We start from the raw sequence: 17,936 nt of genomic DNA, 5'->3' as shown, positions 1-17,936 counted from the left end.
CTGGGGAGCAGGAGTTATAGGCAGCTGTGAACTGTTTGGCATGAGTGCTGGGAACTGAACTCAGGTCTCCTCCAAGAGCAGTATGTGTTCACAATCACTGACTCATCTCTCCGGTCTTCAGTGATCAACTTTATTGAGAGGACACCCACTGCTATTCCCTGGAGGATACGAGCTAGACATTACATTTTCCCAGTTATTGCTTTTTGTCTTCAAAGTCCTTGCTGTCAATGGGGTGGCTATATATATATATATATATATATATATATATATATATTATTTTTACTTAAATATTTCCACTTTCTCCCCTCCTCCCATTTCCCTCCCTCTCCAGTTCAAAGAGCAGTCAGGGTTCCCTGCCCTGTGGGAAGTCCAAGGTCCTCCCCGCTCCATCCAGGTCTAGGAAGGTGAGCATCCAAACTGACTAGGCTCCCACAAAGCCAGTATATGCAGTAGGATCAAAACCCAGTGCCATTATCTTTGGCTTCTCAGTCAGCCCTCCTTGTCAGACACATGTTCAGAGAGTCCGGTTTAATCACATGCTCCATCAGTTCCAGTCCAGCTTGCTTTGGTGAGCTCCCATTAGATCAGCCCCACCGTCTCTGTGGGTGGGTGCACCCCTAGAGGTCCTGACTTCCTTGCTCATGTCCTCCCTCGTTCTGCTCCTCATATGGACCTTGGGAACTCAGTCCAGTGCTCCAATGTGGGTCTCTGTCTCTAGCTTCATCCATCGCCAGATGAAGGTTCTATGGTGATATGCAAGATATTAATCAGTATGGCTATAGGATAGGGACATTTCAGGCTCCCTCTCCTCAGCTGCCCAAGGATCTAGCTGGGGACATCTCCGTGAACACCTGGGTACACCTCTAGAGTCAAGTCTCTTGCCAACCCTAAAATGGCTCCCTTAATTAAGATATATACTTCCCTGCTTTCATATCCACCCTTCCTCCATCCCAACCGTCCCATTCCCCCAAGCTCTCCCCATCCCCCCTTCTCACTTTTTTCTCCCCATCTCCTCTTAACCCCACCCTCAAGTTTCCAACTTTGGAAATCAGTGTGGCGGTTTCTTAGGAAATTCGGGATCAACCAACCCCAGGATCCAGCAATACCACTCTTGGGAATATACCCAAGAGATGCTCTATCATACTACAAAAGTATTTGTTCAACTATGTTCATAGCAGCATTATTTGTAATAGCCAGAACCTGGAAATAACCTAGATGCCCTCTCAATGGAAGAATGGATAAAGAAAGTATGGAATATGTACGCATTAGAGTATTACTCAGTGGTAAAAAACAATGACATCTTGAATTTTGCATGCAAATGGATGGAAATAGAAAACACTATCCTGAGTGAGGTAACCCAGACCCAAAAAGATGAATATGGTATGTACTCACTCATAAGTGGATTCTAGCCATAAATAAAGGACATTGATCCTATAATCCATGATCCTAGAGAAGCTAAATAAGAAGGTGAACCCAAAGAAAAACATATAGTTATCCTCCTGGATATTGTAAGGAGACAAGATTGCCAGGGATGAAGAATCCCTCTTCTCAGGGGATTCTTCACTGAGTTTCAAGAGTTTAGCCAAGAGCTAAACATGGTAGTGCATATGCTTGCACTCCCAGCACTGGGGAGGCAGAGGCAGGTGGGTCTCCGTGAGTTTGAGAGTAGCCTGTTCTACAGAGTGAGTTTCAAGGCAGCCAAGGCTACATAGTGAGACCCCGTCTCATCAAGCCTTACCAGCCAGAACTTTCATTTCCACAGTGAGACTGTGTGAGGGACCAGGCATGTATCATGCTGTGAGCTTAGCTATGTAGCCACAAGCTTTCAAGGGCTGTAAAGAGCTTGAGCAATGGGGCAATGAGGGAGACAAACTGAGTTCATGGCTGTGCACAACACCAAATCCATTCGGACTCCTTTCTTTTAGCATAAAAAGAACTTACTGAAAATTGTTGTATAGCTCATAGCATTTATGGGAGATTCAAAAAAAAAGAGCCTTAACTTTACAAGAACAGCTCCCACAGTCACACACCATCCATTACTTTGCTACTTTCCTGCCAGCAAGATGGATGCCATGGGCAGGGTTTTCTCCCACTCATTCCTGATTTTTGGATCAGAGGCTCAGGAAGACATATTTCATTGGCACAATCTAATTCACTTACCCATTCCTGGATTCAAGGAAGGCTGGAAAAGTGAGTTTTCTGGGTCCCACCAGAAAGAGGTACTTATAATGTGGGAAATTATCAAAATATGTTCAGAACTGATAGGAATGGCTATGGATGCTTCTGAGTAATAGAACACTTGGCCTAGTATATGTGAAGCCCTGGGCTCCATCCCCAGAACTGAAAACACCTTTCAGACTTACAGATACCAAGGGGTCATGACTCAGATATTCTACATGCAAGATCATCAGATCCCATCCATCTTAGGCTGTTTCTCATGGCCATCTGCAGAACGTACAAGGAGATGAAGGCTGGTGTAGACACAGAGGCTTGTCACTCAACTGTGATGATGAAAAGGCAACAAATTGTTGCTTGGTACCAGAAGTCTCTAGACCAGTATCTATTTGCATCAATGGAGACAGAAAAGGGCAGAGGTCTCTCCAAGGCATCAACGCCGTGATAGAACCAGAGCCATTGCTGCAGCTGGTATCCTTTGATCAACTTGGATGGCTGGTGTCAAGTTTCTGCCACTCTGACAAAATGCCTGAGAAATATCAACTTAAAGTTCTATCTTGGATCATAGTTTCAGAGGTCTCAGTCCATAGTCGCTTGGCTGTTTCTGGGTCTGAAGAGAGGAAGAGCTTCATGGTGGAGAGGAAGAAGATCCGCCCATCTGTGGCAACCAGAAAGCAGAGAGAAGGAGAGAGAAGGATCGAGAGATAGGACACACCCTTCAAAGCCATGCCTTCAGTGCCTACTTCTTCATCCCAACCTTTCCCCATAGGCTGCTCAGCTATGAACTCAACAAGGGCTTACTCTACTGATGAAATTAGCACATGCACTCTCTAGTCACCTCTCAGTAGCAGCGCCACCTAGGGGTCAAGTCTTCAGCCTTTCAGGGGACCCCTCCTTTCTAAGCATTTGCACTAAGGTCCAATATGAATGTTCCTCCCTCTAGGAGATCTTCCCAGGGTTATGGTAGGACAGTCCTTCTGTTTCTAGGCTTGCCACACTACGCAACTGTTACTGCCTTCCTACACCCTAACTCCTACCAGGAGATGGCACAGAACATACAGTAACTTAAAGACTAAATGAACAAACGAATGAATGGAAGGCCACAGCTACTGTACAGTTGGATGCAGAAGCCCCTTGCCCCGACTTCTCTCTTGCCATGTTTCATGGTGGCTGGACCTGTGAAGTCTAGAGGTCTCCGAGTCACACCTGCCTGGTTCATATGGAGATCCACAAGGAGGAGGGAGTCCTTGGCAACCCAGTACAGAAAAGAACAAGTCATGCTCAGTGGAGGGGAGAGGTCTAGAGGGAAGAGAAACCTGGCCGTGATCCCACAGCCAGCTCAGAGCCCTTCCCATCTAGATCCCTCTCGAGGGAAAACAGAACCCCACGCGGTTAAGTTGTAATCATAGGCTTTTGAATTGTAATACTTACAAGAAGCAGGGGCATCTGTGGGAAGAGAAACTGGATGTGACATTCTGCAGGAGGCCAGGCTAAATGTGTCCCATGACATCACTCTGGAGAAGAGGCTGCCAGAAGCCACCCAAAGGCCTTGAGGCTCCTGCATCTTGGTGCTGCAGAGTTCTGGGCCCAGAGACTGCTGCTCAGCTCCTAGGACCCCTGCTCTGTTCTGGGCTATTCAGTTAGTCCCTTAGCCTATGGAGACACTTTCTGGTTGACTCCCTAGGTCAGTCTGACTTGAAAAGATCCACTCCTTTTGCTCAGCCTAGAAGTTCCCCTTGCCTGGGTCTCCTCCTGAGCAGGCTTTCAATTAGTTTGCTATGGGGGGAGCACAGAAAAGGGGGTTTCTGACTGTTGTGTCACCCACTGGGAAAAATCCTGCCACATCACCTCTGTGATTCTCTTGTGGAGGTGTCTGCCAAGTTTGGATTCCAGCAAAACCCTTGCCAGAAAGAGCCTGACTTCAAGTAAGAGTAACCCTCCTGGGACCCAGTTCCTGTAATGGGGTAGAAGAGTCTGGTGTAGAGACTTACTGTAGATATATCTGCAGACTGTACACACATGCTAAGGTTCACACACGTAGTCCTGGATATATATGCCAATACTAAAGGTGCAGGACAACCTTCTCCCCACAGCACACACACACACACACACACACACACGTTGCAGCCCAGCTGTGAGTTCAAGTACACAAAGAGCAAGCGATCTTACCTATCCACCCTTGCTTCCTGATGTCTGTTGTCTGGTTTCTCACCCTCTTTCTCCTGGTCCAGGTCCTGATCTCAGTTAGTGCCTGGCTGCCTATAGAGAGGGCTAGACTGCCTGAGCGCTGTCCTCGGTGCTGGAGACCTAGTGGGTCCTGAATGCTTGAACAAGAACACAAGGAAGAATTTTGAGGGAGAACTTCGTGAAATCCACCTGAAGATGGCCATGGAGCCTCCATCAGAATACCTACCTTTATTCTTTTGGAAAATCGCAGAATCAGGCTTCCTCCTTTTGTTCCCAGACAGAGGGATTCCAACACCATCAGCAACTTGGTGGCTTTTTAGCAGGTTATCATAGCTAAGGAACCTGAACTCTCATGTACCACACACATAACCATCCCTGCCTGAGTCCTCGGAAGGCACCTGTGATTCCATGTGGCTGCCTGTGGCTTCATGTGACATGCCTGAGGATTGGTGACCGACTACTTGGCAGCTGGTGAGTCTTCCTGTGACCTTGTGTGGCCTCCAACCTGACCTTGCGCATTCTCATTATGTCTGGGCATTATTCAATTTAGCCTCACCTAGAGAGCCCCCAATCACTTCCTCCTCTCTCGGGCTTGCAGATGTGACTCCCAGTGTCTACAAAATCACGTCCCAGGGGGCGTCAGCCGGGAACTGGCCCATCAGCATGTGTATTTCCTGGGACAGAAGTCCTGGACCCCGCTGCCACTTGAGCCTGCCTCGCCATAAAGCCCTGGCGGCGGGTCGTGCGGAGGTAAGGGTCGTTCGTGGGTGGAAGGGTGAATGGCAGCGGCAGTGCACCCGTGAGCGCTCCCCCTCCAACCCGTTTCCCCCGGAACGTTGCGGGGCGGGCGGCCGGCCCCTCCCCCAGTCGGGCTAGGCGGTTCGGACGCCGCTGTCTCTTCTTAGCCCAAGAGTCCCGGCCGCGCTGCGGGGCTGGGAGTCGGGTTCCGTGAGCAGCGCGCGCCGCGCCCTCCCCCTCCCGCCGGGTCTCCGCAGTGGCGCGGGGAGGTGGGGGCTAAAAATACCCGGCGGCGGCAGCGGCGGCGGCGACTCTGGGGCTGCGGGGCTGTGGGCCCGGGAAGCAGTGCGGCCCGGACTGGGCCCGCTCGCCAACATGCTGACCTTCTTCCTAGTGTCGGGAGGCTCTCTCTGGCTGTTTGCGGGTAAGTTCCGGTCTGATCCCGACCTCCATCTCCGGGAAGCTGTAGTATCTCGGCCCTGGGTGCGGGAGTGACATCCCCACCTTGCGGAGCCCTCCGCTGTGCTGCGGCTGCTGAGCGGTCCCTTCAAGGTCCCCTAGCCGCCCCCCAATTCTGGCGGTGGCCCCGGGTCTGTGTTGGGGAAGCAGCTTTGTCAGCCCAGAGGAAGGGCCTTGCTCACTGAGACCCCCACAACCTCGCTTCATTCTTCAAGCCCCTCTCCCCTTGTGGTGAGGACCGGTGTTCAGATTAGGCCCTGAGCCAAGGGAAGGGCAGATTTTCTGTGTTGTGTCCGTGTCCATCTCCAGAGACCAAAACCCAAGGGTGTTGCCCCCGAGGTCCCAGAGGTGAACTGTACAGCCCGAGCTGACCTGGGGGCTTCCTGATTCCAGCCAGAGCCTTCTCATTACTGGTCGCTACTGCCCTTTAGCCAGAGGACAAGACTGGCTGGTTACTTGCCCCTTAGCTCTGCCCAGGGCTGTGTCCTGGCTTCCCCGTTCCTCACAGGAATCAGCTTTCATCCCTGCACCCTCTGAGAAAGCTAATGGACCCCTGAGGAATCCCTGCTTCGCACTCTCCCCAAATCCCTACAACCACACCTGGACTCTCTCCACAGACCCATCCCTTCAATATTTCCCCATACTGACCTCCTCCTCTCCAGGTCTCCAGCTAGTACCTCTCCAGGGTCTCCAACCCAACCCTGGCCCTAGTCCTATGCAGAATAAGCCTGATAATTTATATGAAAATGCTTGATGTTTAATGTGGTTATACCTGGCGTAGGCCAGGGTAAATGCTCTATGCATGCTAGTATTTATTTGATATTCAGACAGTTCCACTGGAGCGGTAGCAAAGTTGTTTCTGAGCTAAAGGAAGGGCAGAGGTTAATCCTTTTGTGAGCCATGTGTTTTGTTTTTTAGTATTCATAGCAAAACCTAGAGGGTTGATGGTACCTGTTGAGATTCAGCAACTGACTTAACCAATGCCGTATGGATAATACCCGGAAGACTGGCATTTGAACTCAAGTTTAAGTTGATCCACCCATGACAAGTGTCTGCTTAGATCAGGCCTGAATGTGGTGGGGAGGATGATGGGCCTTGTAATTATTTCCCCACCCCCCACAATTGTCCTGAGTTAGGCCACTGGAACATTTTCCCTGAGCTGGGAGAATAAGGCCTCTCTAATCCCCTCAGCTCCCTAAGCTCCTTCTGTCTGCCAGTGTCTGGTGGCAGGATGCTCAGGCCACTCTGGTCTTGCTGTGTGCCCAACAGGCAAGGACAGGCTAGAACTGGGGTCATGTGTAACCACCAGTGGTGGTGGTGATGATGGTAGGTGGTGGTGGTGGTGGTGGTAGTGGTTAACAGACTTTTTATGGCCTCTATGATGAGAAGCCTATGCACCCCTTCCCAGTACTTGGCTGGCTCCCTTTGTCCTCCTCCAGAAAGAACCCCATCCAGCATGTGTTCAAGCTTTGGTCTTTGGTTCTGAAGCTTTGGTCATCTGTGGTTTCAGGAAAGTGTCTGGAGGCTACAGAACCACACTTGTGATAGGGGTCATCAGTAGCCCGTGAGAGACACCCCATACAACTGTCACTGAGACAGGCTGGCCTTCTGTCATGCCTCCTTGAATGAGAAAAGGGGATCTGCTTCACTGAGGGGCTCTACAAGGGCCTTGGAGAGTCAAGCAGAGCTTTTCCTGGGATGGGTGGCAGCTGCTTCCACTTAGGCCCAGCTGCTCTGTTTGCTAGAAGGATGAGTATGACTTAGGGTTTTCCTTGTATGCTATGCTCCCGATGAATTGGGCTTTATAGAGCATGTGTCTGCCCTCTGTGGGACTGGATCCCAGGCTTTCTCTGGGTGGAAAGACATGAGAAATGCATACTAACACATACATGCATTCTCTCTCTCTCTCTCTCTCTCTCTCTCTCTCTCTCTCTCTCTCTCACCCAAGGATGAATTCTACTCTGTAGTGCAGGATCCCAGTGTAGTTACCATATTCCTGCCGCTCGATCAAACAGGAGGGCACTCCTGAATCAATGTCACTCTTTATGTGCTTTATGTGACTTATTGTACCCCAAAGGAAGCAAGGCTTGATCTGGCAAAAGTTGACCTCAAGAGTTCTCAGGGAAAGACAGAGGAAAGAGCATCCCGGAAGACAGCAGCCACGCCTCTGAGCTGCACAGTACTTGGCCATTTTAGATCTCACCTGAATGTTGAGTTGTAAACAAAGAGACAATGATGTGGATCTAGCGTGAATCAGGTGCTCAGTCTGATAAGAACTGTGCCCTCCACACACCCAAGCACAATGGAATCAGCGGGTTGGGACTCCTGCCCATATCTATGACACTGCGTGCAGACTGTAAAGAGGGGCCACTCCTGATGGATTCATTTCTAAAAGGCACCCCTCCCTTCAGGCTGATGTAGCCCTGTACTCTTATACAAGGTCCAACCTGTTTAACCTCAGACCTGACCCACCAGTGACATCTTTATGGGTTTCTGCGGGGACGCAGGGCGTTTGTCAGACAAAGGTAGGCCAAGTGCCGGGTGAAGGAAGTCAGAGCTGTCAGAGTTATGCAGAGAGAACCATGTGAGCCTTCAGGGCTGAGTCTTCAGGGTCTTCTGCCTTGGGAACTGGGTTGTTGGAACATGGAGAAGAGGGTTTTGTCGGGGGGCACAGAAGAGCCCTCTGCTTAGACACAGTGGCCAGGCTGAGTCAAGAGGAAAAGACTGGAGGCCAGGAGTGTTGTGCAGGACTGTTATGTTAGCAGAATAGTTGCATCCCGGGTTGGCCTGCACTGGGACTGGGCTCCATAAAGAGACAGAGATGAGTCTCCAGCCCTGATCCCTGTTCTGAGGACATAGACCTGGCTCTATTGAGTAAGGCATGGCTATACGAGGCTGAAGTGAGAGGCATCTGCCCAAACAGGTGCAAACATGCACCAGCTGGCTCAGCTCAGCCACATCAGAGCCCACCCCAACTCCAGAGTCCACTAGGGAAATGACTGGCTTGAAGTCTGGGGCTATCAAAGGAAGTCCAAAAAGGCAGCTAAGAATTGGAGCTGATGGTGGAGCTCCTGGAAAATTAGGTATTTGGGGCATGCCTCCCAAAGGAGGAAAGTTTGAATTTGCACCCAATCCTTTGCCTTGCAGGAAGATTCTGATCATTTAGCTGCCCACAGCCTGCAAGGGAATTTTAAGGTTGCACATGAGCAAGAACTTGCTGACACCAGGGGGCAGCATAACCTGCCATCCTGCTCTCGGGTGATTTTCTGGGGGTTTGTGATTCTAAGGGCTCTTAGTTTGACCTTCCTGAAGCTGAACCTGGCTCAGTGATAGAACTCGGGGGCTGTTCCATACACTTTTCTACGGTAGAAGGTGTGCTGTTTATCTACCTAGCACCAGGCACACAGTAAGCACTTAGAAATTCCTTGAATTAAGCGGGGAGGGGTGTAAACATATTGTCTGCATTTCTGTTTCGCCCTGCACACACTGTATGTCAATCACCACGTTTCTATGATTCTGCAAGCGTCCCTTCAACCTTCCCACAATGCTGTGCTGCTGTTATCACCGCTTACCCCATGCAGCTCTGAGACTCCAAGATATTTAAGTAGGAAGACAACTGGTACAAGCTGAGGGTCAGAAAGTATTCTCAGACTTGCTTCCCAGAGGGGAGCAAGCAGAAATGAAGAAGAAAAAGAAAAGGCATTCAAGGCAAGAGGAAAGATTGGCAATGGGAGTGTCCGAAGTAAAAGCTGAGTGTGGTGGCTCATGCCTATAATCTCAGCACTTGAGGCTGCAGACGCAAGCGGGCCAGGAGTTCAAGGATAGCTTTGACTACATAGTAAGTTCCAAGTCAACCCGGGGTACGTGAGATTGTCTCTTAGAAAAACAAACAAACAACAACAACAAAAAACTGGAATGAATGCTGACTGCTCTGCCCAGCATAGCTGAGAGAACTCTCCAGTTGCAGGGACAAATTCTTGGTCATTGATATTGTCAAGGTTGGGATGCTTAGGGTCTCCAGAAGGGAGAGAGGAATAATGGGTAGATGCATGGATGGATGGATGGATGGATGGATGGATGGATGAGTGGATGGATGTGTGAATGAATGAATAGATGGATGTATAGATGGATGGATGGATGGATGGATGGATGGATGGGGGGATTGGTGGGGTATCACCCACAACTGCGGAATGGATGGCTTTGGAGAAGGAAGATTTCTCTGGGGGCTCTTGCTTTCTTGGACTCCAAGGTCTAGTCTCTTTGTAGACAGGCAGCTCTGGGTACATAATCCAGCATAGCTGAGAAAGAGCCCCAGTCAAGGTCCTTGCCCTTGTTGATAACCTGGTATGACAGTCTTAGCCCCTTACCTTGAAGACAGGGCAGAGTTCTCATTCACTATCCACTGGACCTACCTCAGATTTTTAGGGGAAGGAGTACTGTAGAAAGATGCTGCTTGGGCCTGGATGGTGTCCTTAGACTGCCTGCCGATGGCTTCCTGTCACTCACTCACCTATCAGATGTGGCCATAGCCAAATATTCCCCATACTCATGGGAGACTTGGGGTCTATGAGAGATAGAAGTGAGAAGAGGGGACACATGTTGGGACAGAAATTCTGAACTGAACTCCCCTATCTATTGGAAGGTCTAATCAATAATTTCAGATCCCAAATCATTTCATTTCAATTAGTCCCACCTGACCCTACCCACCTGCTCTTCCCAGAAATGTCATTCCTCTCCCTGCCCTAGACTAAGCATTCAGCTGGAGGGCATCTGTGGAAGGTTGGGAGTGGCTGGCTCCTGGCTTGTGCCCTGTCCAGTCTGGTCTGCGTTCCAAGCTGACTGCCTCTTATAGTTTTAGAGCAGTAACAATCAGAATCTCAGTTTCCAGATCCTGGGATAAGCAAATCCCTTGGAGCAGGAATCAACCTAGTGATTGGTGACCACTGGGAGAGGCGGAAGGGAGAAAGAAGGCAACCCTTGGTTGAATGGGCAACTCTGAGACACACCACATTAACTCACTCCCAGAACTCTGTCCCACTATGCAGATGGATCTGGAAAGAACGAGTGGAACGGGCTCATTATCAGCACTATTTCTCCCTCTAGTATTGGACTGTTGGGCCCTTGACGCCCTGTGAGATCTACCTGCCCACCTATTTCTGCCCTAGTTCTGCTCTCAGACCTAGTGTGAATACTGTCAGTAAGTTCTGAGGCATGAGCAGAAAGGCCAATCAGCATTGAGATCAACCAGAAACTGAACACCAAGGTCAGCCAGAGGCTCTATGGCAGGATGGTCAGAGCCAAGACACAGAAAGAGTGGCAAGGTAGGGTGTGGACCAGCCAGTGAGATCAGATAGGGGAGTGGCTAGAGGCTGGACAGGATGTTCTCAGGCCAATGGGAGAAAGATACTTACCAACATGGAGGGAGGCGGGTATCAGGTAGGATCTGTTCAGGGTGGCAGAGACCACCTTGGCTTCAGAAGTAGCCTCCCCTCTACTCAGTTTCCAGAGCTGGGGCTACATGAATGAAGCTCTGCTACTTTAGCACCCTGCTTAGTAGGCAGAGTTTCCATGGTGGTGGTGGTGGTGGGGGCTGTACCTCTCAGTGGATAGGATATGGTTTTCTGGGGCACACCTTTAACTCACCCCTACTCAGCTGCCACTTTGCCATCTTCTTAGCCTGGCCATGTCTGGGGACAGCAGTCCTTTCCTTGGCCAGCAGACTAGTTGAGGATCTGGGTATATGTGTTCCTGGCATCCTTGCTGTAGCCCAGACAACAGGATAGGTGTGACTTGTGAAATTCCCATTTTCTAGGCCCACAGTGACCTCTCGCCTCCTTTCCCTCTGCCTCTTGATTCTCCTTCATGGAGGCACATCTTAGCTTCATAAGTATGCTGTGTGACCACAATCAAAAGTAGGACAACTAGAGACAGCTGGCGGCAAGTGGTCCTCCCAAGGGAGGGCCTTTTCTTAAGGCTGCAATGCCAACGAGGTCCTATGCCTTGGATTGTGGAAGTTCCATGTAACATCTCTCGCCTCTTGTGTGGCTCCAGAATGAGCCGTTAAGTGGCCTTACCCTGGATGTCCTCTCAGACTAGATGATGCTGTGTCACTGATTCCTGAGAGGATTCTGAACCTCACATGGGTGCTTGTGGGGCTCAAGATTTACTCTGTGGTTGATGGACAGATCTTGGTGGCCCTGGGGTGTCAGAATGTCAGAGGTGAGGGGTCAGAGAGACAATGACCCATTGTCACCCTCATCTGCCTGAGGAGTTCCCTCCTTTTAGAGACACCCCCCCCCACTTGCATCAAACCAGGATGCCTGGCTTGTGTACAGGAAAGAATTTCAGGACTAGCCAGTTTATGGTGCATGGTTGAGGCTTACTAAAGATACTTTAGCATAGGCATAAGCAGAAGGGTTAAGAGAAAGGGATGTGCTCAGAAAGGGAGACACACCTGAAGGCATGGCCTCCAGCTTCTCAGAGAAGAGTCAGGGTGCACTGTCTACCCCACCTAGACATACCATTGCTGTCAAGGTATAACTCGACAGGTTGCTAAGAAGGCTTTCGCCCCATTTGCTTTTCTCTCTTTTGATAAACGAGATGGCTCTGACATGTCCTGGAGGAAGTTACACTCTGATCAGCTGAAACCAGGCACCGCTGGGGGTGCACAGGGGCTTTAATACATGTCCTTTCCATGTAAATGGAGTTTCTGGTGAAATTCCCAGAAAATGGCAGGTTTACAGCTGGGAAAGAAAGGAGTCTTAAGCAGTTGCTGGTTGTGTTGGAAATCACGCTTATGTTGTTGTTTCCAACTATATCCAGAGTCAGGAGGTTCCTGCCTCTCCTCATTCCCCCAAAATTTCCCTGCCTTTCTACCCTGCCTCAGGAGAAGCAGCATGGGCACCAGGTGGGGGATATGTGGCCTTCTGTTCCTCCCTCGACATTCACCTTGAACACCACAGGAGTTGTCCAGCACCAAACCAACCCAACCAACCAAACCAACAGAAACCCTTGTTTTTACAAAAGGCAAAGAATCAACAGAACTTCAGAAGGGGTGATCCTCTCTGCTGTCCTGACCTTCACTCACCCTCATGCTTTCTTTCCTCAGTGGCCACAGAAGTTTCTAGTGCCCTTTCCAAAGGTGCTGAACTTTTTTTTTTTAAATGGGGAAGTCAGGATTCAGGGATGGGTACCCTCAGCAGGTCAGCATGGAACAGCCTCCAGCAACATTCCCTGGGCCGCCTGGGGCCTCACTTTGCCTGGGTCTGAAAGAGATTTTTGTTTTCTGGTGAGAACAGCCCCCAGCCTGACCTGGCTGCAGGAGCCAGCCGCAGGAGTGCAAACCCTTTCATGTGATGGGCCCAGAGAGGAGTGAAGCTGGCCAGCCAGCAGCAGGCCCTCCCCTGCAGCTTGGAAGGCAGGGCGGCTATTTGCATATTCCCCCATTCATCCTGCCCTTGAAAAGGAAGCCTGAGTTCCCAGTCCCTGGCTCAGCCAAGGACCCAGTGCTGGAGTTCCAAGTTAACCCTGTGGGCCTTCACTGCTACGGGGCCAGGACTGCAAGTGTTAACCAGCCCTGAGCTCCAGCATGCTGATGCAGAAGGGAGCCGGTTTCCATTGATCAGCATTGCCTTCTGCTGCAATGGAGAAAATTTCCTTTTATTTATTCCCACGAGAGCCAGAAAGTATAGCAATTTATCTTTGTCAGAAAAACCTTGAGCCTGAGGAAAGACTGAGTCATTGCTTAATGTGTAAGGTGTATACACACACACACATGTATGTGGAATTGTGGGTAAAGGAACAATATGGGTTCCAGGCTACAGGAGCAGCACTCATGGCAAAGACAGAGAGACACAATTTGCCTGGGACACTTTTGTATCCCCAGGCCTCAGGGTCCTGGATGGTGGTCAGGTGACCCACAAGCTGTGCCTTGGAAGGCATGAGGCATACAGTACCAGCTGTGATCTCTTATGTTCTTCAGTAAATAGCCAGCCTCAGCTTTGTGTTCTGGTCCTTGGTACAGCCAGTCTTTTGCCTCCTTCCCCGCACTGAGGGATCTTGTCAGGTGCCTACACTTTATAGGCTCTTCCTGTGACAAACCAATCCACCGTGTCACTCCGCCTCAGCCCAGCTGTCCTCTATGCCCCACCCCGCAGCCCCATCCTTCTCTTAAGGACATGTATCTGGCATTTCTTTCTGAGCAGGTGTCCCCAAGAGAACAGCAGTGTCCTTAAATGACAAGCAGGCAAGCAAGCCCCTCTTTAGTTTCTCCCTTCCGCCTTAGTAACCCCAAGTGTGTCTTGCCAGGACCCTTTCTACCTCAAGGAGCATGGTCCTAGCTAGAGAAGGCTGTCCCATCTGTGCCTTGGCCATCTGCAGTTGGGCTCTTGAGCATGTGTTTCTGCCAGGAGACCAGATGTGTCCTTCACTGAGCTTAAACTTGCAGCACTTATGATGCGTCCCCCAGTCTTGGCTGGCAGTGGAATGGATCCGTGGCCCCGAGACCCAGGCATTAGCAGTCCTACTGTGGACTTATCTATAAGGGAAAGGATCATGGTGCCGCCAAGGACTTGCCTTCCTACACAATGAGACCTGGCCAGGAGTGTCCCTCTGCCTGCATGGTGATCATGGCCCTCACCAGTATCCCTGGACTTCTGCCTACTGTCCCAGAGTGCAATGTGGAAGAAGGGCTATTGGAGCTTCGGTTTGTCCACAAACCCTTCGTCCATCACAGCCATCTGTTTATTCTGCCATGTAGATATCCCCAAAGGTGCCACCGCCTTTACTGTTTCTATCCCTCTGGCCTGGGAATTCGCTGAACTTGACTTACAGTGAGGGCAAGGCTTATCTAGGCGCCTGTAAAAAGACACTGTGTTTCTGTTTGCTATGCTGATCTCAAGGCTGCTTCTGTTTCTGAGTCTCTGGAAGTGCAGTCTGAGCCTAGCTTCCCGGTCTGATCATACAAGTCTACGATCATGGTCTCTGGCAGGGGTTTGGCCTGAGTGAAAATTTCGAGAGATGCTGTCTTGAGGATGGCCGTGAAGGCTGGTGAAGGCAGGCGATGGAGGCACGGTCACGGTGAGTTGGGGTAGCCAGGGAAGTGGCTCGCCGCAGTAAACCTCAGTTGGACCTTTCATGTAAGGTGCTTTAATCACCCTTAGGAGAGAGCTATAATCAGGCTCCCCAGAGAGCTCGGGAGTGAGCTACTTGGTAACACAGCAACCCTATCTCACAAGGGACACAGGAGCTGCCTCTCCTGGTAGTGCCAGAGTTGGGAAGGGCCTTGGCTCAGTCATCTATGGCTCCGTGAATCTAATTAAAACCCAAGAGGAAGATGAAGAGAAGCCCCTCTGTCATACAGACTTGAGCGTGGATCCCTGTGTAGACGGGAGAGTTGCTCGGCCTCCCAGAGTCTGCTGTCTGGCACTGTATGTTGGGGTTATTCAGATGTGCTGGTGAGACAGGAGCTTTTCTTGCCCTGGCAATTGGGTCCCTCTTCCTGGAGCAGACCTGCTCCCTCAGCTTCATGCCCCTGCCGCCTGCACTTTCCACCCACCAGAACTCTGGTTATGACCACTTGATTTCCCACCCCTTAAGCTTTCCCAAGAATTACTATAGGAGGGCAAATTGCATACTGTGGGACTCTTGTAAACATACTTGCACGCGCGCACACACACATACACACACACACACACACACACACTGAGAAAATGTAATTTTTTTAAAAAGTAAAGTAGAAGACCCACTAAAGAAGTGAAATTCAGCAGATTGGCTGAATTGAGGCCAAGTTCCCTGACTCCCAATAGATGTCCCAGGTGTGTGTGTATTCATAAGTGTGTATGTGTGTATGCGCGTGTATGTAAGAAGGCTTTGTCCTCTGAGAACTCACAACCAACTCCCCTCCCAGACTGAAGACAATGTGGGGTCAGGGAAGGTGGAAGGGCATGGGCTGAGGCCCTGGCAAACTGGCAGAGAGAGGGTTAAGGCAGAGTTGCTTGGCTTTGAGCTGGCCTGAGCTAGCACCGCCCCATGTACAGATGAAGGGGGGCCAGTGGGGGCCTTGAGGGGCCAACAGCTCCTCACAGAGCTGCTCTGCGCCCACAGCCGCTAGGGAGCCACTGTTCCCACAGTTAATGCCTCCACTACCACCCAGCTTCTCAGGGCAAGCGGCTGTTGCCATCAGCTGTCCCCAGGGGCAGGTCCTTCGCAACTTTTGTACTTGATCAAGATGTGGTAACCTCTTTCCCTGGGCTCCACAGGCCTTAGAAAGGGAGGCTGGTTCTAGCAGGACCAGCACAACACCTGCTCAGTGCCCGGAGCCTGCTGGAAAGGTAGGATGTGAATGTAGCGTCTTTTGCAAGTTGTGTTTGAGCCCCGTTGGCTGGCAAAGTCATGAAGAAATGGATCCAGTTAGCTGCTCTCCACCGAGTACTTCCTTTACCGTGTGCCTGGCACCTACTCCCTGCCCATGGCCTTATGTGAGAAGAGACCCTGAGGGGGTTGGTGACTTGCTCATGGCCACATCAAGAATCTAAGTCAGGATTTGAGTCTGGTCAGTCCAGCACTGGAATCCACCTTCTGACTCTGTCCCCAGCTTGTTGACTAGAGGGCTGCACCCTGGGGCCTGGTGAGGTTGCCATTTGAGCTCTATAATGGGAGGTGAGGTGGTTCTTTGGTGATTTCATGGCTTGGTTCGGGTTGCCGTTTATTACTAAAGGCCTCAGAGGTTTGCAAAGGTCCAGGATCCTACTGGACCAGGCTGTACTGATGCTGAGAAAAAGTAAGGGTGATTCTAAGGAAATTCAAGAGAAGATTCAGAGAAATGTGGACATCTTTAGGGCCAACTTGCTGCGGTCGGACTTTGGGTCCTGAGACAGTAGGGAACCAGATGAAGTTTTTGAACAGTGGCATGACAGAGTCACATCTGTGTGACAGGAAGTTAACTTCAGTGTAAGTGTAAGCACAGGTTAGAGAAAAGAGATGGTTGAAGAGGCTAGCCTGGGAATCTGGGCTGCTTTGGGTAGTGATTAGCCTGGGGCTCTAGGATGGGGGAATGGAGAGGTTTGGGAGCGTGACAGGGGTAATGGTTCCACGCTGAAGCATCAAGGTAGCCTAGGAAGGCGCGGAGTGCCAGGGTTGGAGGCTGCAACAGCAGAGGGGTCTCTCAGAGCTGACTCTCCCAGGGCCGTTTCTTCAGGGTCTGTGCTCTGAGCTTTCTACTTTATCACCTTGGAGTCAATGTGTATCCCATCATGAATCCCTTTGTTCCGTCCTCTCCCACCCTTTTTTCACAAGGAAGGTAGGCTTGTTGTGCCACCCACTCTCCAGGGTGAGCTGGTTGGGGGAAGTCTCAGGGTCTCCAGCATGAGCCACCACTAGGTATTCCAAAAGGATCCGTGTTGGAGGGAAAAGCTTGGGACAAAGCGAGTTTCTGCTGAGGGTTGGGTCCTCAGTTATAAACACCCACAGCAGCTTGCTTGGCAACGGCAGCACCAATGGTCCCTGGGGTGTTGTCTGTAAACCCCCACCCACCATAGCTGCTGCAATCAGAAAAGCCTCCTGGGGCATGGGAAGAGGCAGCTGGGCTTGGACCTCAGGGACCACCCCAGGTAAGAGGAGGTCAGAGAAGGCCAAGGCCGTGTAAAATAACCAGAGACGACAAGCCTCCCAGAACTAGTCTCTGCTCTCCCCTCCCACATGCCAAGGGCTTGGTGGCGCACACTGGCTCTGAAGTCAGTGTCCTCAGAGGACCTGGACTCACAGCCCTGCCCTGCAGTGTCTCCCAGCTCTGAAGGGAGCCTCAGAGTGAAAGTGAGCACCTCTGACTGAGAAGGTAAAGCTGGAGAAATGAAACATGCTCGTTGCCAAGGAGGGATGCAGGCCAGACTTGGGGTCAAAGGAACTGTGGCCGCTATAGTTGGCTCCTTAGGTGGACAGCCGCCTGAGGATCTGTGGGCTGTCCTTCATCTAACTCCCTTCACTGCACCAGATGGGAGGAGACTTGTGGTTTGTGTAAGATGAAGAGCATATGACTGGACCCACAGACTGATTCCATGTTCAGATTCTGGTGGCTCTTCATGTTCCCACCACTAGAACTGGATTTTTCTAGGTGTTCAACAGTACTCCAAAGGAGAGGAGACTTGTGGGAATGAGTCTGCATTGGCAGGAGTGCGGTGGCCACATCAGATAAGGGGGTGCACACTGTGTCCCTGACTTGCAGAAATAGTCTTGTGTTCCACTTCCTTACAGTGAGTGTAGGGGCCACAGTGAGGACCACACTGTGTGGTGTAGAGGACAGGTTTTCTAAAAATCAGAAGTTCAGGAGGTCTAGACAAGTCCCCTCCTGAAGCTCAGAGACCGTCCTCACAGGCTTGTGA

The 17,936-nt window shown here is 50.8% G+C and overlaps 1 protein-coding gene and 1 long non-coding RNA gene across 5 annotated transcripts in view; one reads left to right on the top strand and one right to left on the bottom strand.

Annotated features, from left to right (window-relative positions):
- Positions 1-1,480: 1,480 nt before the first annotated feature.
- On the bottom strand, positions 1,481-5,184 carry LOC121456277. Its single transcript, XR_005975626.1, has 3 exons — positions 4,589-5,184; positions 4,345-4,499; positions 1,481-2,833 (listed from the first exon to the last, which is right to left on the bottom strand). It is a non-coding gene; the product is annotated as an uncharacterized LOC121456277 (long non-coding RNA).
- Positions 4,968-17,936, top strand: part of Acsl6 (acyl-CoA synthetase long chain family member 6) — a 63,545-nt gene continuing 50,576 nt past the window's right edge. For 2 of the 4 annotated variants that reach the window (XM_041664307.1, XM_041664306.1), the window contains exon 1: positions 5,336-5,524. In XM_041664307.1, the coding sequence (XP_041520241.1) occupies positions 5,476-5,524 (49 nt within the window). In that variant the 5' untranslated portion in view covers positions 5,336-5,475. Of the gene's footprint in view, positions 5,113-5,335; positions 5,525-15,690; positions 15,891-17,936 lie in introns of those variants that run through there. The other 2 variants (XM_041664309.1, XM_041664308.1) reach the window with 2 other exon arrangements.

This window comes from Microtus oregoni, unplaced genomic scaffold (genome assembly GCF_018167655.1).
Source record: "Microtus oregoni isolate MIOR12 unplaced genomic scaffold, Mior012 000015F_ref0000493, whole genome shotgun sequence".
Taxonomy (NCBI): Eukaryota; Metazoa; Chordata; class Mammalia; order Rodentia; family Cricetidae; genus Microtus; species Microtus oregoni.
This window is presented reverse-complemented; position numbering and strand designations above follow the sequence as displayed.